General features: G+C 39.5%; 1 protein-coding gene and 1 long non-coding RNA gene across 11 annotated transcripts in view; one reads left to right on the top strand and one right to left on the bottom strand.

Moving 5' to 3' along the window:
• Positions 1–17,257, top strand: part of LOC144287778 (uncharacterized) — a 90,696-nt gene that overhangs the window by 55,682 nt on the left and 17,757 nt on the right. The gene's annotated exons all lie outside the window — the stretch shown is intronic.
• The window catches only part of CLYBL (citramalyl-CoA lyase), a 301,132-nt gene that overhangs the window by 41,538 nt on the left and 242,337 nt on the right, over positions 1–17,257 (bottom strand). For 5 of the 9 annotated variants that reach the window (XM_077855077.1, XM_077855083.1, XM_077855085.1 and 2 more), the window contains exon 8: positions 1,165–2,392. In XM_077855077.1, coding sequence (XP_077711203.1) covers positions 2,297–2,392 — 96 coding nt within the window. In that variant the 3' untranslated portion in view covers positions 1,165–2,296. Of the gene's footprint in view, positions 1–1,164; positions 2,393–17,257 lie in introns of those variants that run through there. The other 4 variants (XR_013355530.1, XM_077855081.1, XM_077855080.1 and 1 more) reach the window with 2 other exon arrangements.

The following is a 17,257-nucleotide window of genomic DNA, read 5'->3' on the forward strand; positions in this document are numbered from 1 at the left end:
CAACATACAAGAATAGGAAGGGCAGTTGGGTTGAAGTGGGGGCTGATGTAGGGAAGTATGAAGGAAGGCTTTCATTTTCTTTTTTTGTTTAAGACAGGTCCTGCATGGGTTAGTTCTACAGGTGAGGAGGAGGTGTGTGTATGGGACAGGTCAGGATGAGAGGAGGCCTCCCTTTGCCTTCTGCCTTCTGCGGAGTCCTCCTGTGTCTCTGTGCTCTGAGTAAAGGGGTCCGAACCAGGTCTATGATCCTGAACTACCCTGGTACACACATGGCTGCCAGCCCACACTGGCATAGCTGCAAGAGTGGTGGTGGTGGTGGTGCTGTAACTGCTGACTGCTGCCCCAAATGGCTGGAGGCCAGTTTTCTCCCACTTTGGCTAAGGTGTCATCCTCCTCCTGCTGGTGGCTCCTTGTGAGGATGGAGCAAGCACCTACCTTCCTTTCCAGCTAACGCAGTGGCAGCACAGGATGACCTAGGTGAAGGGTGACAATGCTCTCATGAGGGACTGAAGAGAGGGGTGCACAGAAGAAAGGAGACCCACTGCCCAAGGCAGCCTAGGACCCCGGCTTAGCATGTCCCATCCCAGTCTCCTCAGATCCCAAGTTTGGGATTATTAGTTGGTGTTTCAAGAATGTGTCCCCCTGCAAAAAACTTTCCTGCCTAGATCCAGTTCCTTCCGGATGCCAGTTAGAAATGAATCATTCCTTTTCTTCCTGCCTAGATTCAGTTCCTTCCGGATGCCAGTTAGAAATGAATCATCCCTTTTCTTCAGTGCACTGCATGCGTGGGTGTTGCAGGACGGTGTGTGGGCCTCTCCCACTCTGCTTGGGTTCCATGGCGCCCTTCCTTGTATATAACCTTCAACTCTACTTCCAACTCTAGGCTTCCTGTAGGAACTGGAAGAGGCAGGGACAAAGTGGACCCCTGAATGGGTTGTACAGTAGAGGCCATGGAGGAAATAAACAACAAGGGTATAGGAGGAGGTGAAAAATGAAAATAAAAAAACAACTGTTTTCTATTTACAAATTTAAATAAACAGAACAGCCTTCCCTGCAGTGTTTGTCTAAGAGTAGCAGCTTTGCTGCTGTGTAGGTCATGAAAAGGTTGGTGTAGAGTTTAAAACTTCCCATTCTGTTAATTTCTTAAAGAACAGTCATCCAGAGTCTCAACACAAAAGCTCATGATTTAATGAGGAGCAGAAACAAAATCTCTGATTGTTGGTGTTTCAAATTTCATTGGCGTCCTCTGGCAAACACAAGTTGATCCTTCCCAGCTTCAATACCCTTTAGCCTTCAGTATAAGAGCACATGCTGAATAGGGAAGAATGGCTGGTTGTTATGTTTATTTACCCTTACTACAAGCTGGGTTAACCTCTTCAAAACAGCTTTACTAAGCCCGTTAACCATACCGCCCATATGACCTGCAGCAGCATCTCTAATGTGATGCAAATCTCGCAGGGGACCATATGCACCAGCTCTGCTGCATTGTGTCTTCTTAGAGTCTACAAGTTTATTGCTGAGGGGGCCCTGTCCTGGCCATACATTTACAGGGGGGAAGTGGCCTCAATGGCAAACAGTTAAATGGGGAAATTAAGGGAGAGAATGGATGGTCTTGTGTTTCTGCACATTTTTTTTTTTTTTTAATTGCTGGTATCTGTTGACCCATAGCCTTCACCCAGGATGAGGGCTTTCAGAGTTCTCACCTAGCAGTTCAAATGTAGGGATGTTTCATTTTGGGAGGTGGAGGTTAAAAGTAATCAGTTTTGAAGATTTATTTTTAGAAGCCATCTGTATGAACAAAAATGATAACTTTTTCTATGTCATCTCTCGTTTTATCAGATTTCTAGTGAAATAAACACAACCCCTTCACTTAACTACCATTTTTTAAGATTGGCCTTAAAATTATTTATAGTGTGGAGTAGAACAATGTGGGAAACATCTAATGTGAGAAATGTGAAGGGAGAAATATTCGGGAAAGATCTGTTTCATTAAAGTCCTAACAGCCCCTCAGCCCATCTCTCTTCACTATTTTATCTCCCTGTGAAATCATTAAGTGCATATTTGTAACACATTAATGAGCAGTAAAATCATAAGCTTGGAATCAAAAAGAAGGAAGTTCATTTTTAAAGGAATAACTGGCCAGTGAGATAACAAAAAAAATTGGATTAACATGAACTGTAAATGGGAAAAAGGTTCCGATCTGGCATACTAACAAGTTGCCTTGAGTATTATGGTTTGTCTTTAAGAAACCCACTGTATATGTTCAGCCCACCTGATGAGAGTTTCATTTAACAGATCATTTTTCCTTGATGGATGTGGCAAGCGTAACAATGTTCTGGGCTTGCTTCAGTAATGGCATGTCGATCATACTCCCTCGGAAAGTAAAGGCTCCCTGGAAAACAGAGAATACAAACTTCCTAAAAGAATGTTCAGAAATTATAGGCTTCCTTTCTGTGCACACTTGTACAACAAAAACACTTTAGATTCTACCTGAATTATATTGACTTCCCTACCCAACTTTTGAAAAAACCAAAGTAAATTACAGGGGTAAGATTTCTTTTTTCCTCCTCAAAAGGGGAAAAAAACCCCCAACCCTCCAGCATTTTAATGGAGGGGAAAAGCATCATACAGAAGGCATTTGAAACTGTTCATTTAACTCTTGAAATCAAGCAGAACACAACTATGGAAGGAAAATGCAAATACTTCCTTATATAGCTTTCAAAATATTACACGGAACTTTAAAAATAGTAATATGCTCTGGTAACCAACTGATTGTTGTTTGAAAAAATAGCTGTATGATCAGGTTAATGGCAAATGCTTCCTTCTTGTAACATAATTGAGGGGTAACACTATCATGCGATGAGAAAATGTAAGGTAGGATTGTACTCAATAAAAATAAAAATAAAAAGGGATCCCTCTGGTGATACAGAAGTGCAGAAGAGGACTAGAATGACAAGGGACATGAGCCTATAAAAAAGAAGTCACAGGTCTGTTGAATGGTGAGTCTGGAAAGAATTTCTGAGATCTCCTGGTTTATCACCATTTTACAGATATATTTTCTTTTCAATTTCTGCAAATACCAAATTCAATGTGTCATGTGATCCAAGTTCTGTTCTAGGTGAGGAATCTGAGTCCTAGAGTAGTTGTGATTTTTCCAAGATCACGTGACTAGGAAAAGTTAGAGCTGGAGCTAACACTTGGGTATCAGAACCTCAAGCCTTGATCAGAGACTCCTATATTAAGGTAACAAGGTAATGTCTTTACTGCATCAGAAAAAGAAAAATTAATTGGACAGAAGGCAGTATGCCCAGAATCTGAAGTTAATGTCTGGTTATTTACATTCTTTTAATCACTCCTTCTTGCTGTTTACAATCACAGCTCTTCATATTTCTCCTTCCTTCCACGTAACACGTGGCAAGGATAATGGTGGGTGGGAGCAATCATAATCCTTGCTGGTGGTCCATCTGCATACACTGCCGTCCATTTCTGATTTCACAAGTATCACCTCTTGACAGTCTATATTGTCATCACTCAAAAGTTCTGGGATGGGTCTCCTGGTCTTTCTGAAAACCCTTACCTCCCACAATTACAAGAGTTACACATAGAATGGAGATTTTTAAAAGTGGCAGGGAATCCTTAGCAATGACTTTGGAATTTATTTTTCAATTAAGAGATTTAAAAGCCACTGGGATTAGAGTACCAGTAGTACTCAGCCTTACAATCTGATTCATAAGAGCACCTGTGCTGGCCTAACATCCTATACCTGAATTCATTTTCCAACCCTCTCATTTTTACTATTTATATCTCTAGATTGACTTTTGCCTAATTTCATTCAGCCTAGAGCAAATTTTGGTGATCTCTGTGACCATGATGAATTTTATGAATTCAGTTAGAGAAGTTCCAAGGATATTCCATGGGTTAGCATAGCGTGTGAAATCAGGGTGTGGGACTCACGCTGTTTTACAAGGCAATAGTCTAGTTTTCTTATTGGAGTAAATGATGAAGACCAAAGGCCTCTTGGTTATCCGCCCACCAAGTGGATTATGCCCCTGTAAAACAGCACATCTGTCCTGCTAAGGTTTAAATAATAGGCTGGAGAGAAGAAATTAGAATAGATGCACACAAAATCAAAATGATGCACAGACAATCAAAATTACGGCCTTGGGTTTATGCCATGTTTCCCAAATCTGCTTTGGGTTCCATGTGCACATCAAAGATGCAAAATATTTCATGAAGATCATTTCTTTCTTTTACAGTAGCAGATTTTGCTTGGCCTCCTTCATTAAGCTTAAGCTGCAAAAACAAAATTAAACATTTTTGTCTCCATCTCTGCAATTGAGGATCTTAGTGTTAGGAATTCAACTGCCTAATCCTCCTGCTTTCACATATTGACCTGTAATATGGTTGGGTTTTTAAACATAAGGATCTACATGTGAAATGTGAATGGGTCTGTTGCTCAGGATTTGGAAAAATGCAGTTTGTCAAAAGTTACTTGAATTTGTGGGGAGAGATTGAAACAGTCCTTAATTAATGATTAGAAATAAGTTTCCATTTTTAAAAAGATTTTATTTATTTATTCATGAGAGACACAGAAAGAGAGGTAGAGACATAGGCAGAGGGAGAAGCACGCTCCTCGAGGGAAGCCCGACATGAGACTCAACAGGGGGACACCCGAACCACACCCTGAGCCAAAGGCAGAAGCTCAACCACTGAGCCACCCAGGTGTCCCAATAAATTTCCATTTTACAGCCCAATGCTTTCCTGAAAAACTGGCTTACCATTTCAAAAAGTATAGAGAACCTCCATCAGCTTGAAGATTCAGTCTATAATTTGGTTTAAAATGCCTTTAAATAGTAACTTATTCATAGTTAACTACCTTAACAACCAGAACCATGACAATAATAATAACTGTAATTTTTTGAGCAGTTGCTAGATCACGGACTGCGCCGGATACTTGACATACTTTATTTCATGTAATGCTCTTAACAACAGTGTGAGGTAGATGCTATTATGCAACCCCATTAAAATTTTCTTTAAAAAATTCTCTTTAATTGTGGCAAAAACACATAAAATTTATCACCTTAACCATTTTTTAAATAAATTTTTATTTATTTATGATAGTCACAGAGAGAGAGAGAGAGAGGCAGAGACACAGGCAGAGGGAGAAGCAGGCTCCATGCCGGGAGCCCAACGTGGGATTCGATCCCGGGTCTCCAGGATCACGCCCTGGGCCAAAGGCAGGCGCCAAACCGCTGCGCCACCCAGGGATCCCGCACCTTAACCATTTTTAAATGTACATCTTAGTAATGTTAGGTGTATTTGCATTGTTGTACAAAAGATCTCCAGAAAGTTTTCATCCTGCAGAGCTGAAACTCTGTACCCATGAAACAAGTTACTCCACATCCTCTCTCCAGAAGCCCCTGGCAGCCATCATTCTTATTGTGTATCTAATTTGTACATATATCCCCATTTTATAACTGAGGGGGCTGGGCTTAAGAAACTTCTATATGTCTGCCCTGTAGCTACTGAGTACAGAACTGGGATGAAAGCTAGCTCTAGCTGATCTAGAGTGTGCTCCAGGCTTACACTGTAGGCTCACAGACTGAGAAATGTTCTCAACCAGATCAGAATCATCTAAGGGGGATGGTAGGGGATGTGGCTTGTTAAAATGCACATACAGTCCCATCCTACAGGATCTGATGCAGAAGGTTGGGGGTGGAGGGTTGTCAGCAATCATCTCATGATTCTAAAGCCAATATTCAAGTTGGAAAAGTTCTGTGTGTTAGCTCCTCTGGTTAGAAATAGTTAGGCTCCCTTTGATATGGATATGACCTGATCCTTGCCCTCAAGGAGCAATGTGCTGGAAAAGAAGCAGGTGCCATAAAATGCAACAAGAATTAGAAAAAAGCCCAGTGTGATGAGCACAGAGAGATCTGAGGGTCTGAAAGGACTGCCCTTGTCTACTCAGGATCGTTTGCCCTGTTCACATGGATATGATACTGTGTACCTAGTACATATCATGCATTCCTGGCTAGAGCTGCCACGGAGCAATGGGGTTTTATTCCAGAGTTACCTATTGAGTTATTTGTTGTAGTAAATCATTGGTCAATCACTTTGGCACATTTCACTATATACATGTTTAGAGTCTCAAATTCCTGGAAGTGAAGGGCAATATCCTCTTAGCATACATGTTATCTGTATAGCAAAGAAAACAATTACTCTTGGGTTATAGTTTCTCTAACAATGTAGTTATTGCCCATTGGTAAAACAAGCACTGAGATAACCTGAATTTCGCCAGACTCAAAAGTTCTTCATAGGGGTGAATTGGACTTACAGTTTGGTAGCAAAGTACAGATGATAGTGGTGGTGATGACAAAAGGAATCATCTATAGGAAATATTAATATATTTTGCATTTTTGGCACTTAATACTTGAGAATTTTTTTCTCTAGAGTACTAAAAGAGTAATTTACTAGAAACACAAATGGGTTTAATTCTTTCCCTCCTCCTTTATTTTTCAAATAATGTCTTTGAGCACTTGGGGAGTTCTCTCTGGCATGCCAGTGATGGTGGTGCTCTGTTGGCACAAATGATAACATTAGTACAGCTGTCATGGTCCTTCTTTTTCAGGGTGACACTCCTCCTGTATGACTCTAAGCCTAATGCCCAGTGAAATATTTGCCTCACAGCAGTTCCCAGTGAATTCCTAAAACTTTTGTCAGCGTTGGCCTTTATGAAATTTCTCTTCAAGATCTAGGTTGTGCCCTCTATTTGCTCAAATCTCTCAGACCCAGCATGGTCTGTGATTAGTTCTTCCTTAGAAAATCATCTGCTCCTCCCTACTCCAAAAAGGAGGAGGATGATTACTCCACTGAGGCATTCTGATGGACACTTTCTTTCATTCTTCTTTCTTTCCCATTTTTCACCCTATCACCCTCGAGAGTCCTTGGAGAGGCCCCAGGGTAGCCCTTGGTTGCCCCATGACTTGTTAGGACATTTTTTTCCAACGATGTTAGTTTGGTTGCCAGGCAGGCACCCACAGCTCAGTGGGGATGTCTCACTGAGAGACTGCTGGGATGTTTACTGGGATGTTGCACCTCCCTAACTGGGATCATGTTGTTATCTTTCTTTCTTTCTAAAGATTTTATTTATTTATGAGCAACACACACACACACACACACACACACACACACACACACACACACAGAGATAGGCAGAGGCAGAAGCAGGCTTCCTGCAAGGAACCCGACATGGGACTCGATCCCAGATCTTGGGATCATGCCCTGAGCCAAAGGCAGACACTCAACCGCTGAGCCACCCAGGCATCCCAATCTTTCTAAAGCACTGGATAGGATCATCCATTTGCTTATACCTGGCTTTGGCTCTCTTTGGACTTACAAAATCAATGCAATCTCCTTAGCAGGGATCCCAGGCTTCCCATGAGGACACCAGACTCTGTCTCTGCTCTCAGCCTTGTCCCCTGCTGGTCCACCCACTATACACACACACACCCACACACCCATACAACACCCCCCCCCCCATAGTTACATTCTTCTGTACCTCTCCCATATGCTCTATTCTCTGCTCTGAGGATCTTTCCCTATCTGTCCTATAAACTCATCCTTTAAACCGTCAGAAGATGTCAGGTCTATAAAGTGTTTCTAGACTTTCCTGGTAGGGCTGATCTCTCCTTTTTTTCTCTTTTAAGTAAACTCTATGCCTAATATGAGGGTCGAATTTACAATCTTGCTATCCAGAGTCCCATGCCTGGGGTTGCCTGGCTGGCTCAGTTGTTAGAGCATGCAACTCTTAGTCTCAGGCTGGTGAGGTCAAGTCCCACATTGGGCGTAGAGCTTACTTAAAAAAAAAAAAAAAAAAAAAAAAAGAGTCACATGCTTTACTGACTGTGCCAGCCAGATGCTCCTATCCTTCCTTTCCCTACACAGCCTTCCATTACAGCCCTTGTCACACTTCATTGTAATGATTTGTTTACTCTGCTGTCTTTCTCACCAAGTTGTAAGACTCTTGAAGAAGGGGTCATGTCTCATATATCTTTGAATACCCAGAACCCAGTACTCAAAACATAGTTTGGAGTCAAGAAACTTAGTTCTTTTGTGGGCCTCGAGTTGGGTGGCTGAGGGGAGAGTGATATGGGAAGATGCTATCCATCATACCTATCTCCTCTCCCTCATTTTCAAACATCCTTCTATGCCACTTGATCTTTCCCTGGTCTGGTAATACTCCCTGGTCAGTTGGCTAACACTTGCTGAGCCTCCAGTGGGACACAGTGATTTACCTTAAGAAATGTGATGCTGGGTTGGGGTCAGGTTAACTCATGCAAGTGACTTAATAGTTAAAATACAAGCAAGTCTGTCATATTTGTGGCATTTAAGGACTGAGGAACTACAGAGGAACAGGGTCATCAAGATGGAGGTGGTTTGGCCAGAAAAGGCTTCGAAGAACAGGTACATTTAAAGTCAGGTTTAGAAGGTCAGGGATACCAAAGGAACAAGAGAGAGGCAATGGATACTAGGAGCAGCATGTAGAGACACATCAGTGGGGTTGGCTTTCTGTGTCTGCAGGACCCCTTCATGCCTCTGGCCACCAATGATTCAATAGGTCAAGCAAAATGAAGGAACACAGTATGAGATACTGCATCTGTCTATGGCTGAATGGGATTCTCTAGGATCTAAGGAAAGGGAACCTGATCTAGCCTATATTAATATGGATGATTACTGGTTCTATTATTCCTTGGCTGCTTGGCTTTCCTTATGCAAGGCACAAAACTTAGCTTCTCCTTGATGAAGCTGGACTGGAACCCACTGGAATCCCTTTGTTCTTGTATGCCCTGGTGAACCCAGTACTTGCTCCCTTCCTGGACCCTAGGGGAAAGAGAGTGAATCACCTGTTTCCTTTCCTTTATTCTAGGCATTATCTCCCTGTCTAAGGGTGGTCTGGGGATCCAACAAGCTAAGAGCTGGCTTGGTTCAGCTTTGCTTCTGAGTGGGACCATCATAAATGGATTGACTTGGGCACCAGGGGGATGAGAAGGATGTTCATTCCCTTTTGAAGAGGAAATATGAAGATTCCCTCAGCAACTATAGCCTAGGCTCTAGTTAGCAATAGACCTTAGTAAGGCCTGGAAGATTATTTCCAAACTGAAAATCGGAGAGGTACAATCTTTTTTTTTTAAGATTTAATGTACTTATTTGACACATAGAGTGCCCACAAGTGGGGGGAGGGGCAAAGGGAGAAGCAACTATGCCAAGCAGGGAGCCCAACTTGAGGCTCTATCCCAGGCCCCTGAAATCAGGACCTGAGCCCAAGGCAGACACTTAACCAACTGAGCCACCCAGGCGCCCCGGAGAGGTACAATCTTATTAGGAAGACCCAATACCAAAAAAAGAGATTTCATCTAATAGTACTTTAGGATTTTACAAAACATTTCAAAGACATCTTCTTACTTGCAGGGGGTAGGGCATGGCAATTTCTGTTTTACAGATGCAAAAACTACAGTTCAGATTTAGTTAACCTTTTTAAAGCAACTTATGGGAAGGACAGGACTAGAATCTAAGGCTTATCACCCTAAATCCCAAACTCTTCCTCCTAATTGGTATACTCCAAAGTATGACTGGTGACAGTGCTGAGATGGTTATAAAAATGTTTAAATATAAAAAATTAAAATATATATTTATTTTACATAATACTATATATTTAAAGATTTTATTTTGTGCATTATAAGAAATAACCACCATATCTGAACTGCTATTTCAGAGATAATATTACTTAGGATGAGGCTGAAAAAAATGATATACAGATAAGGTCAGATAAGCAAATATGTGAAAATGTAATTTATTTCATTTTATTTTTTAAGATTTTATTCATTTATTTGAGAAAGAGAGAGAGAGAGAAAGCACAGGTGGTAGGGGAGGAACAGAGGAAGTGGAGCAACTGGACTCAGTGCTGAGCACTGAGGTTGAGGGCTCTACATAGGGCTCCATCTCATGACCCCGAGATCATCACTTGAGCTGAAATCAAGAGTTGAATGCTCAACTGACTGAAACACCCAGGAGCCCCCAAAATGTAATTTTAATAATTGAATTCAGGAACAACTGAAATATAAATGCTTCAATCCTGAGTTTCCACTTAACAGCTTTTACTATAATTAAAAATTTTATTTATTTATTTATTCATGAGAGACACAGAGAGAGAGGCAGACACATAGGCAGAGGGAGAGGCAGGCTCCCTGAGAGGAGCCCAATGCAGGACTCCATCCTGTAATCCCGGGATCACTCCTTAAGTCAAAAGCCGACCCTCAACCGCTGAGCCACCCAGGCGGGTGGTTGTATGCATTGGTGAACCCACTTTACTATAATTATTATGATATTAGGAATACTGAAAGATATTTTCAATGAGAAAAAATCAATAATAAATATGTGAATGACATCTAAAGTCCTCAAAAAACCTAAAGCATTTCTAAGAAGGACTAAAGGAGGTGACATTTGATCCTTATATATACTTCTGAGTATCAGTAACCCTTGGTTTATAGATAAACACTTTTTAATGTTACCATTAAGAGGGTAAAAGAATATTTCTGAAGACTTGGAAAATAGAGAACATGTTTTTCTTATTTTCACACTTATGTTGTAGTGATAATTTGATAGGTACTTTAACAATATTTTGAATTAAAATTCAATAGCCAGGGGCACCTGGGTGGCTCAGTGGTTGAGCGTCTGCCTTTGGCTCAGGTCATGATCCTGGGGTCCTGGGATCAAGTCCCGCATCAGGCTCCCCACAGGAAGCCTGCTTCTCCCTCTGCCTGTGTCTCTGCCTCTCTCTGTGTGTCTCTCATGAATAAATAAATAAAATCTTAAAAAAAAAATCAAAAGCCAATTACTGCTATGGCCAGAAAATTTCAAATGTTAATGTAGCTCTACATGAATTTCTAAAAGTTCAACTGAAGCCATTCGACTTGGTCAACACTTCACATTGAGCTGATGTGTCATTACTACTAGCGCTGAAATTCTGACAGATGACACTGCATGGCCTTTGGTGGGGAAGCCCTTTAAATGATTCCTAAGAATGTAATAGTTGGACTATCTGAAGCGGGTTTGTATTGTACCAGATTGGGGAATGCAGTGACAGTTCAGGACTGTAAAACTGTTAGGAAGGCCCCTCAGCACCTGCCTCAGACGTGGACTCAGAAAGGGTATGAGGTCTGGGGGATCCTGCATCCTGGGCAACCTATCAGATTTAGTTTCCAATTTCTGAAAGGTGAAAAAGCCTGGAGAAGCTCCCTCCTTATTCTTCCCATCTTTTCCCCCCATAGCTCTCTGACTGTAAAAACTCCAGAGGGGTTTGAAGGGCAGGGTTCTATTCCAGAGCAGTCCCACCAGCTGAGGCAGTAGTGGCCCAAGAGGACACCAAGGATTGTCTGTCTAGGAAGCCCCTTTGTGACCTTCCACCAAACAGAAATAGGCAACTCTCTAGGATGGGCATTCTGAAGTGGTATTCTGTAGCTTGCAGCTGAAACAAAAAGTATACAAACACAAACAGAGAAAGGGTCTTGCTTCTCCTATGTAAGGCATCTTAATGCAGAGGTTAGAATATGGGCTTTGGGGTCAGCTACACGTTGAATCCAAGCTCTGCTATTTCCTAGCTGTGAGCTACAGCAAACAATGTTACTTTTCTGAGCCTCAGTTTCTTCACCTGTAAAATTGGGGTGAAAATATCTCCCTTACAGAATTGTTGTGAGAATTAAGTAAAATAATGTATGCAATGGCCTGTCACAGAACAGGCTCTCAGTATATGGGAGCTGCAACTTCTAGCACCACTCCCATTACTGTCACTACCACTGTGACTGTGTCCCCTTGAGACTGCTGCCACTATCACTACCAATGTTATCACCTCTACCTGATTGCTGTCACCACCAGCATGATCACTGTTGTTACTGCCACTGCTATTGTTAGCCAGAGATGATTCAATTCCATTTATCACAGAAAGGTGCAGTGAGAAGCACAGTATTTTTTTTTAAGATTTTATTTATTTATTCATGAGACACACACACACACACACACACACACACAGGCAGAGACACAGGCAGAGACACAGGCAGAGGGAGAAGCAGGCTTCATGCAGGGAGCCCCATGTGGGACTGGATCCCGAGACTCCAGGATCACGCCCTTGGACCAAAGGCAGGAACTAAACCGCTGAGCCATCCGGGGATCCCCTTTGCACAGTATTTGAATTATAACAGGATTTCATGATTTCAGAGTAGCTTTAAAGATTCTAGGGACGTCAACATTCTTGAAGATGCAATGAGTCAAGCCCGACTCATGCCTAAAGCTCCCTGCCTCCTCTAAGCTATAGCTTAGATCATAGATTGAATTGTCCCTTTAAGAAACTAGACCCAGGTGCTATATATGTATTTGAAATTTGAAAACAAATACATTTAAAATCATTTAAAAGCTTAGAGTATCAGCTGAGGAGATACTAATCAAATGCAGATGATCTGAAATTTACACTGGAGAAGGCAGTAAACAGAAGGACAGGGTTTCCAGCAACAGGAGAGCAGAACAGAAGAGTGCTAGCAAAGCACATGGCTTGATGCATTTATAAAAAGGAGGAAATTCCTTGGGATGTGGACATTGAGTGAATGTAAAATGAATAGGCATCATTAACATTTTGTTCTTTAAAAAGGAAGCATGAAATCATTTAGCTGTAGCTCTGCACAGAAGGCAGAAACTCTCGTGTTATACGCTGTTAAGATTATTTGGGGATTTCACCAACAGTTTTAGGAAGTGGGAGGAGAAAAGAAAACAGTGAAAGGCTTGCAAAATGAAACTGGCAGGGAAGACGGAGGTGGCTGGACAGTAGGGAGGAGAGCAGAGGTGAATGTTTGGGTCAATTATCTTAATATGTGACCAGTACTGAGTTGTCTACTTGCCCAGATGGACGGTCTCAGTGGACCAGAGCCATCTTTACTATACAAACGGATGGGGAGACCAAAGGTACCTTTTTTTTGAAAATTCTTCTCAGAGCTCACAAAATGTAGGCTGCAAAACTTATCTTTAAAAGTACCCAGGCAGAATGATCAGATAGGGACAGGCAAGTCTTTATTTTAAATATCTTTTGATAAGGAAATTTGGAACCAAGTATGCCATGTGGAAAGCTACCTAATGAGGTGCAACAATTGGATTTATAAGCATATTGTAATTTAAAGGAGTTTCCACATTTGCTAGTGCATTAGATGTACTTAATTTTTTTTTTAGAAAAAAACTGAGGTATACTGAGGTATAATTTGTATAACCATACAATTCACCCATTATTAAGTGTGCAATTGGTTGATTTTTAGTAATTATATAGAGTTCTGTAGCTATCACCTTCCACTCAAATTTTTTTTAAACTAGAAATCTTAGTTGAAAATATTTTTAACACTGAGTTAAATATGTAAACATTTTTTATTTAACTTAGGATATTTCATGTCAAATTTAAGCTGGTATTGCCTATGAGAAAAGCAGAGAATGGAAGTCATTTTAAAGCAGCTTGCAGCTAAGAGCAATAATGTTAAAACTTCTATTTTGTACACCATAGGTTTCTTCTTTCTTTGGAAAGCACATATAAATTAACTCAAAGTCACTTTAAATTTTAAAAATCTATTAAAATATAACTGATGACAATGATAAAATAACTGGTGAAAATATTTTTTCAATTATTCTAGAAGGAAACAAAAGGTCAGTATGATATAACCTGTTAAAAGTAGAGTGAATCATTTCTTTCTAGGAGAGTCAGAAATTTAGAGACCAGTTAGCCAAATAGTATTTACTAAATGCATATTGTATACCTATTTCTATCCAAGATGCTGTGGGGAGGTATGTGTTTTAGTAAACAGAATTCTTTACTCTCTAGGGTAGTGGTGAAAAATTTCCTTACTTTCTTTTGATTCAGGTTCACTAACCTACAATGAAAAAAATTATAGAAACTCGATTTATATTTTTTAATAAAATAAAAGTTCCATTTGCTTGCTTTTTAATATAAAAAGAATTACAAAATTCTTTAATAAGTATAACAAACAATTCAAAGAATGCTCTGAACTTCTTTATTATAGTCGGCTAAGGGCGAGAAGGCAAGGGATGTTGGTGGGGTGTGGAGATGATGTGGGGGGAGAGAAAGATAAAGAGGAAACACGTGAGAGCTCATGGAAAGGAAAATGAGGAAGGAATAGGCAAGCTATACAGAGAAACACACATCCGACCCACACATACAAAAAGGGAGAAATATTCTACGAGGGAAAAAAGAAGATGTCCAAAGAGTAAAAACCATCCTTTCATGGCTCGTGTTTGGATCTTGCTTATATTACAGACGCTGAAAGCCATGGTGTTTGTGCAACCACAGGTGTAAGTGAGACACAGGACATTGGGAACCTGTCCTCGAGCGAGATGAAATGGAGCTTGGAGCTAGATATGGCCTCTTTGCCAAAGGCTCCCAGTCTAGCTAGGAGAGTTTCCAATCTACATTGGGAGATGGAACAAATGATGACTAATACAACAGAGCAGGATTTGCAGTGATCTGAGCCAAAAAGTCTTTCTGGGGCAAGAGAGAATTGAGAAGGAGGGTGCGATGTGGGGAATAAGAGCAGTGAGTGTTGGGAAGGCACACAGAAAACTCTGTGTTCTTTCCCTCCTCATCGGTTTCTGCTCATGCAAAAAAAAAAATATATATATATATATAGCACTAAGAAAAAAATACTAATCCGAACTAACCAAATTAACATTTTGTTAGTGACTGAACAGTTTTAAGGCTCTATCTACTTTTGGTCATTAATGTGGACGGAGGTTTACTATGATCCAAGTAAAACTACATTTGTGTTAACTGTGTTCATATCTTTATTTACAAAGTTAGCCCTGAATGCTGGTAGGGGCTCTATCACTACCTTGGTTGTGAGTGACCACAGGTAACTTCTAAACCCTTGCTGAGTCTTAGTGTCTTAAGTTGTAAACTGAAAAGATTTAACTGGAAGATTTCTGAGATTTTATCCAACTGAAAGAATTATATTTTTAATTGAAATTGAGCAAAAAAATATCCTGAGAATATAAATCAGGAGAAAAATATTTTGATTAAAATATCCCTAAGAATGTGTTATAAATTAAGGACAAAGCAAACAACTTTAGAAATCATCATATTTAACCTCAATGATATAATCTATCTTCTAGTACTGAACCATTTGCCACTAAAACTATGAGAAATCGAATATATTGCCACCAGAATTGTATTGTCTTACTTCATATGTTTAGAAATCTGCAATTTGTTGCTAATCAGATCACCCTTGAAGTCCTCCTTGCCAGACTCTCAGCTTTTTAATGAACTTGACTGTTCAAAATCAAAATTATGGCATATGGTTCTAGAAATATTAAATGAAAAAGGTAATAAAGGGAGTAATGTAATAACTGAGCATCTCAAAAATAGGGTTGTGTTTCTTCAGTTTTCATTTTCACTACACATCACTTGGTTCTGATTTTAGTATTCCTACTTATAATTAAAAGGGGGGGGGAAGGCTGTGGGTGGTGGGATGCGTGGGTGTGGGAGGGTATATTGTTGTCTATTAGTGGAATCAACCCTTTCAGACGACAAAGACAACAACCAAATCTTTAGATGGTTTATTTGATCTGCGTGAAAGAGTGGCAGTGGGATTTCTGGCACTTGAATAAGCGGAAACAATATTTTTGGCTAGAGAGACTTCTGAGTTCTCTCAGGGAGCCCTCTAGAAGGCCATCTGGCCCAAACAGTATTTCTTTTGTAAAGCCCTGCATTTGGAAACACAAATGAAAGGTGTGTGAGCAGCAATCAGATACCTATGAAAATAATTTGCTTTCAATATTTGGAGGGGGGTTATTATTCTTTGTAATTTTCTAGATGAAAAGACTTATACGAGGGGGAAAAACCCTCTTTCTTTATTGATATAAATTCCCAATTTATGTTCCAGTAGAGGATTTGCTTATTAATGTAAACTTATTAATTTGCTCTATGGTTTTCTCATGAGTGAAATTAGAATGTTTCAGTGATGCTTACAGTTGTTATGTCAGTGACCTTATTTTTGACCTTTATAATTGTTAATTGAACCTAGATTTTAAAGATGAACATTTCCCCTTCCTTGGTTTTTAGCTAGCTTGTGAAGCTGTAACAAATGAAAAATATTGAAAAAGTTCAACGAAATCCTTCCAAAACCAAATTATAATGATATGAATAAAACTGAAAATGAAGCAAAGCCATATTTGTGGTCAGATACTACAGAAAACGGGACTATTCTAGCAAAGTACCTTTAAAATCTATCACATGTAAATATACTTTGCTATTCTCTCACATTTTTCTTTTAGAGTCTTTACTTAGAAAGAAATGGTAAGTTCTTATATTAAGATACCTTAGATTACCTATTGATCAGTTCCTTTAGCTGTCACTTCTGCCCAAGAAGAAATGAATATGAAAAGAGAAAAAAATCAGAACTGAATTTATAACAGGCTTGAAAAAATATACTGTATCATAATACATAAATGTATAAATATTGCATAAATATTTAAATGTGCTTATATGTACATTATAGTTTTCATTGATATATATTAACTAAATATTTTCTTGAGATGTTTTCATTTCAGTTATCCAATTTTCATACTATACACAATTTTAAATTGATACAAAAAGAACTGTCAAAATTCTATTTTTAAGAAACAATACTAAATTCAGTTCTGAATGGAGAATTTTCAAATACTGGAATCACCACTGTTACAGAAAAAATAACATCAAAAATAAAATTGACCTTTAGGAAAATCTTCTATAGTCTTAAAATAAATTACATGGAAAGTGATTTATCCTGACTAAAGTTTCTACCAAATAATTTAGAGTTAAAATAATTAATGACATGCAAGTTGTATCTCAAAATATATTTTTCTAGGACAGGAGAAAAACTCAAGTTTGATGAATACTGAGGATATATATCTCATGGCTGATGTCAGCTAAATTTGACATATTTAACTTATGGGAATTAAAATAGCATAGAGTATGTGAAGTGTTTAAGCTTTTTCTAAAAGATTTTAATAAGAGAAGATGGCCTTTAGTCTCTAATTTCAATCTACAGCCTAATTCTTATTAGTGAGGACTACTGTGCCAGGCAAAAGGCTTTTGCTTGTAAATAGCTATAGTTTCCTGAAGCAAAGCAGTCACAAGTATCACTAGCTGCCAAACAGATTATATGAGGAGATTATTATT

This window comes from Canis aureus, chromosome 17 (assembly GCF_053574225.1).
Source record: "Canis aureus isolate CA01 chromosome 17, VMU_Caureus_v.1.0, whole genome shotgun sequence".
NCBI lineage: Eukaryota > Metazoa > Chordata > Mammalia > Carnivora > Canidae > Canis > Canis aureus.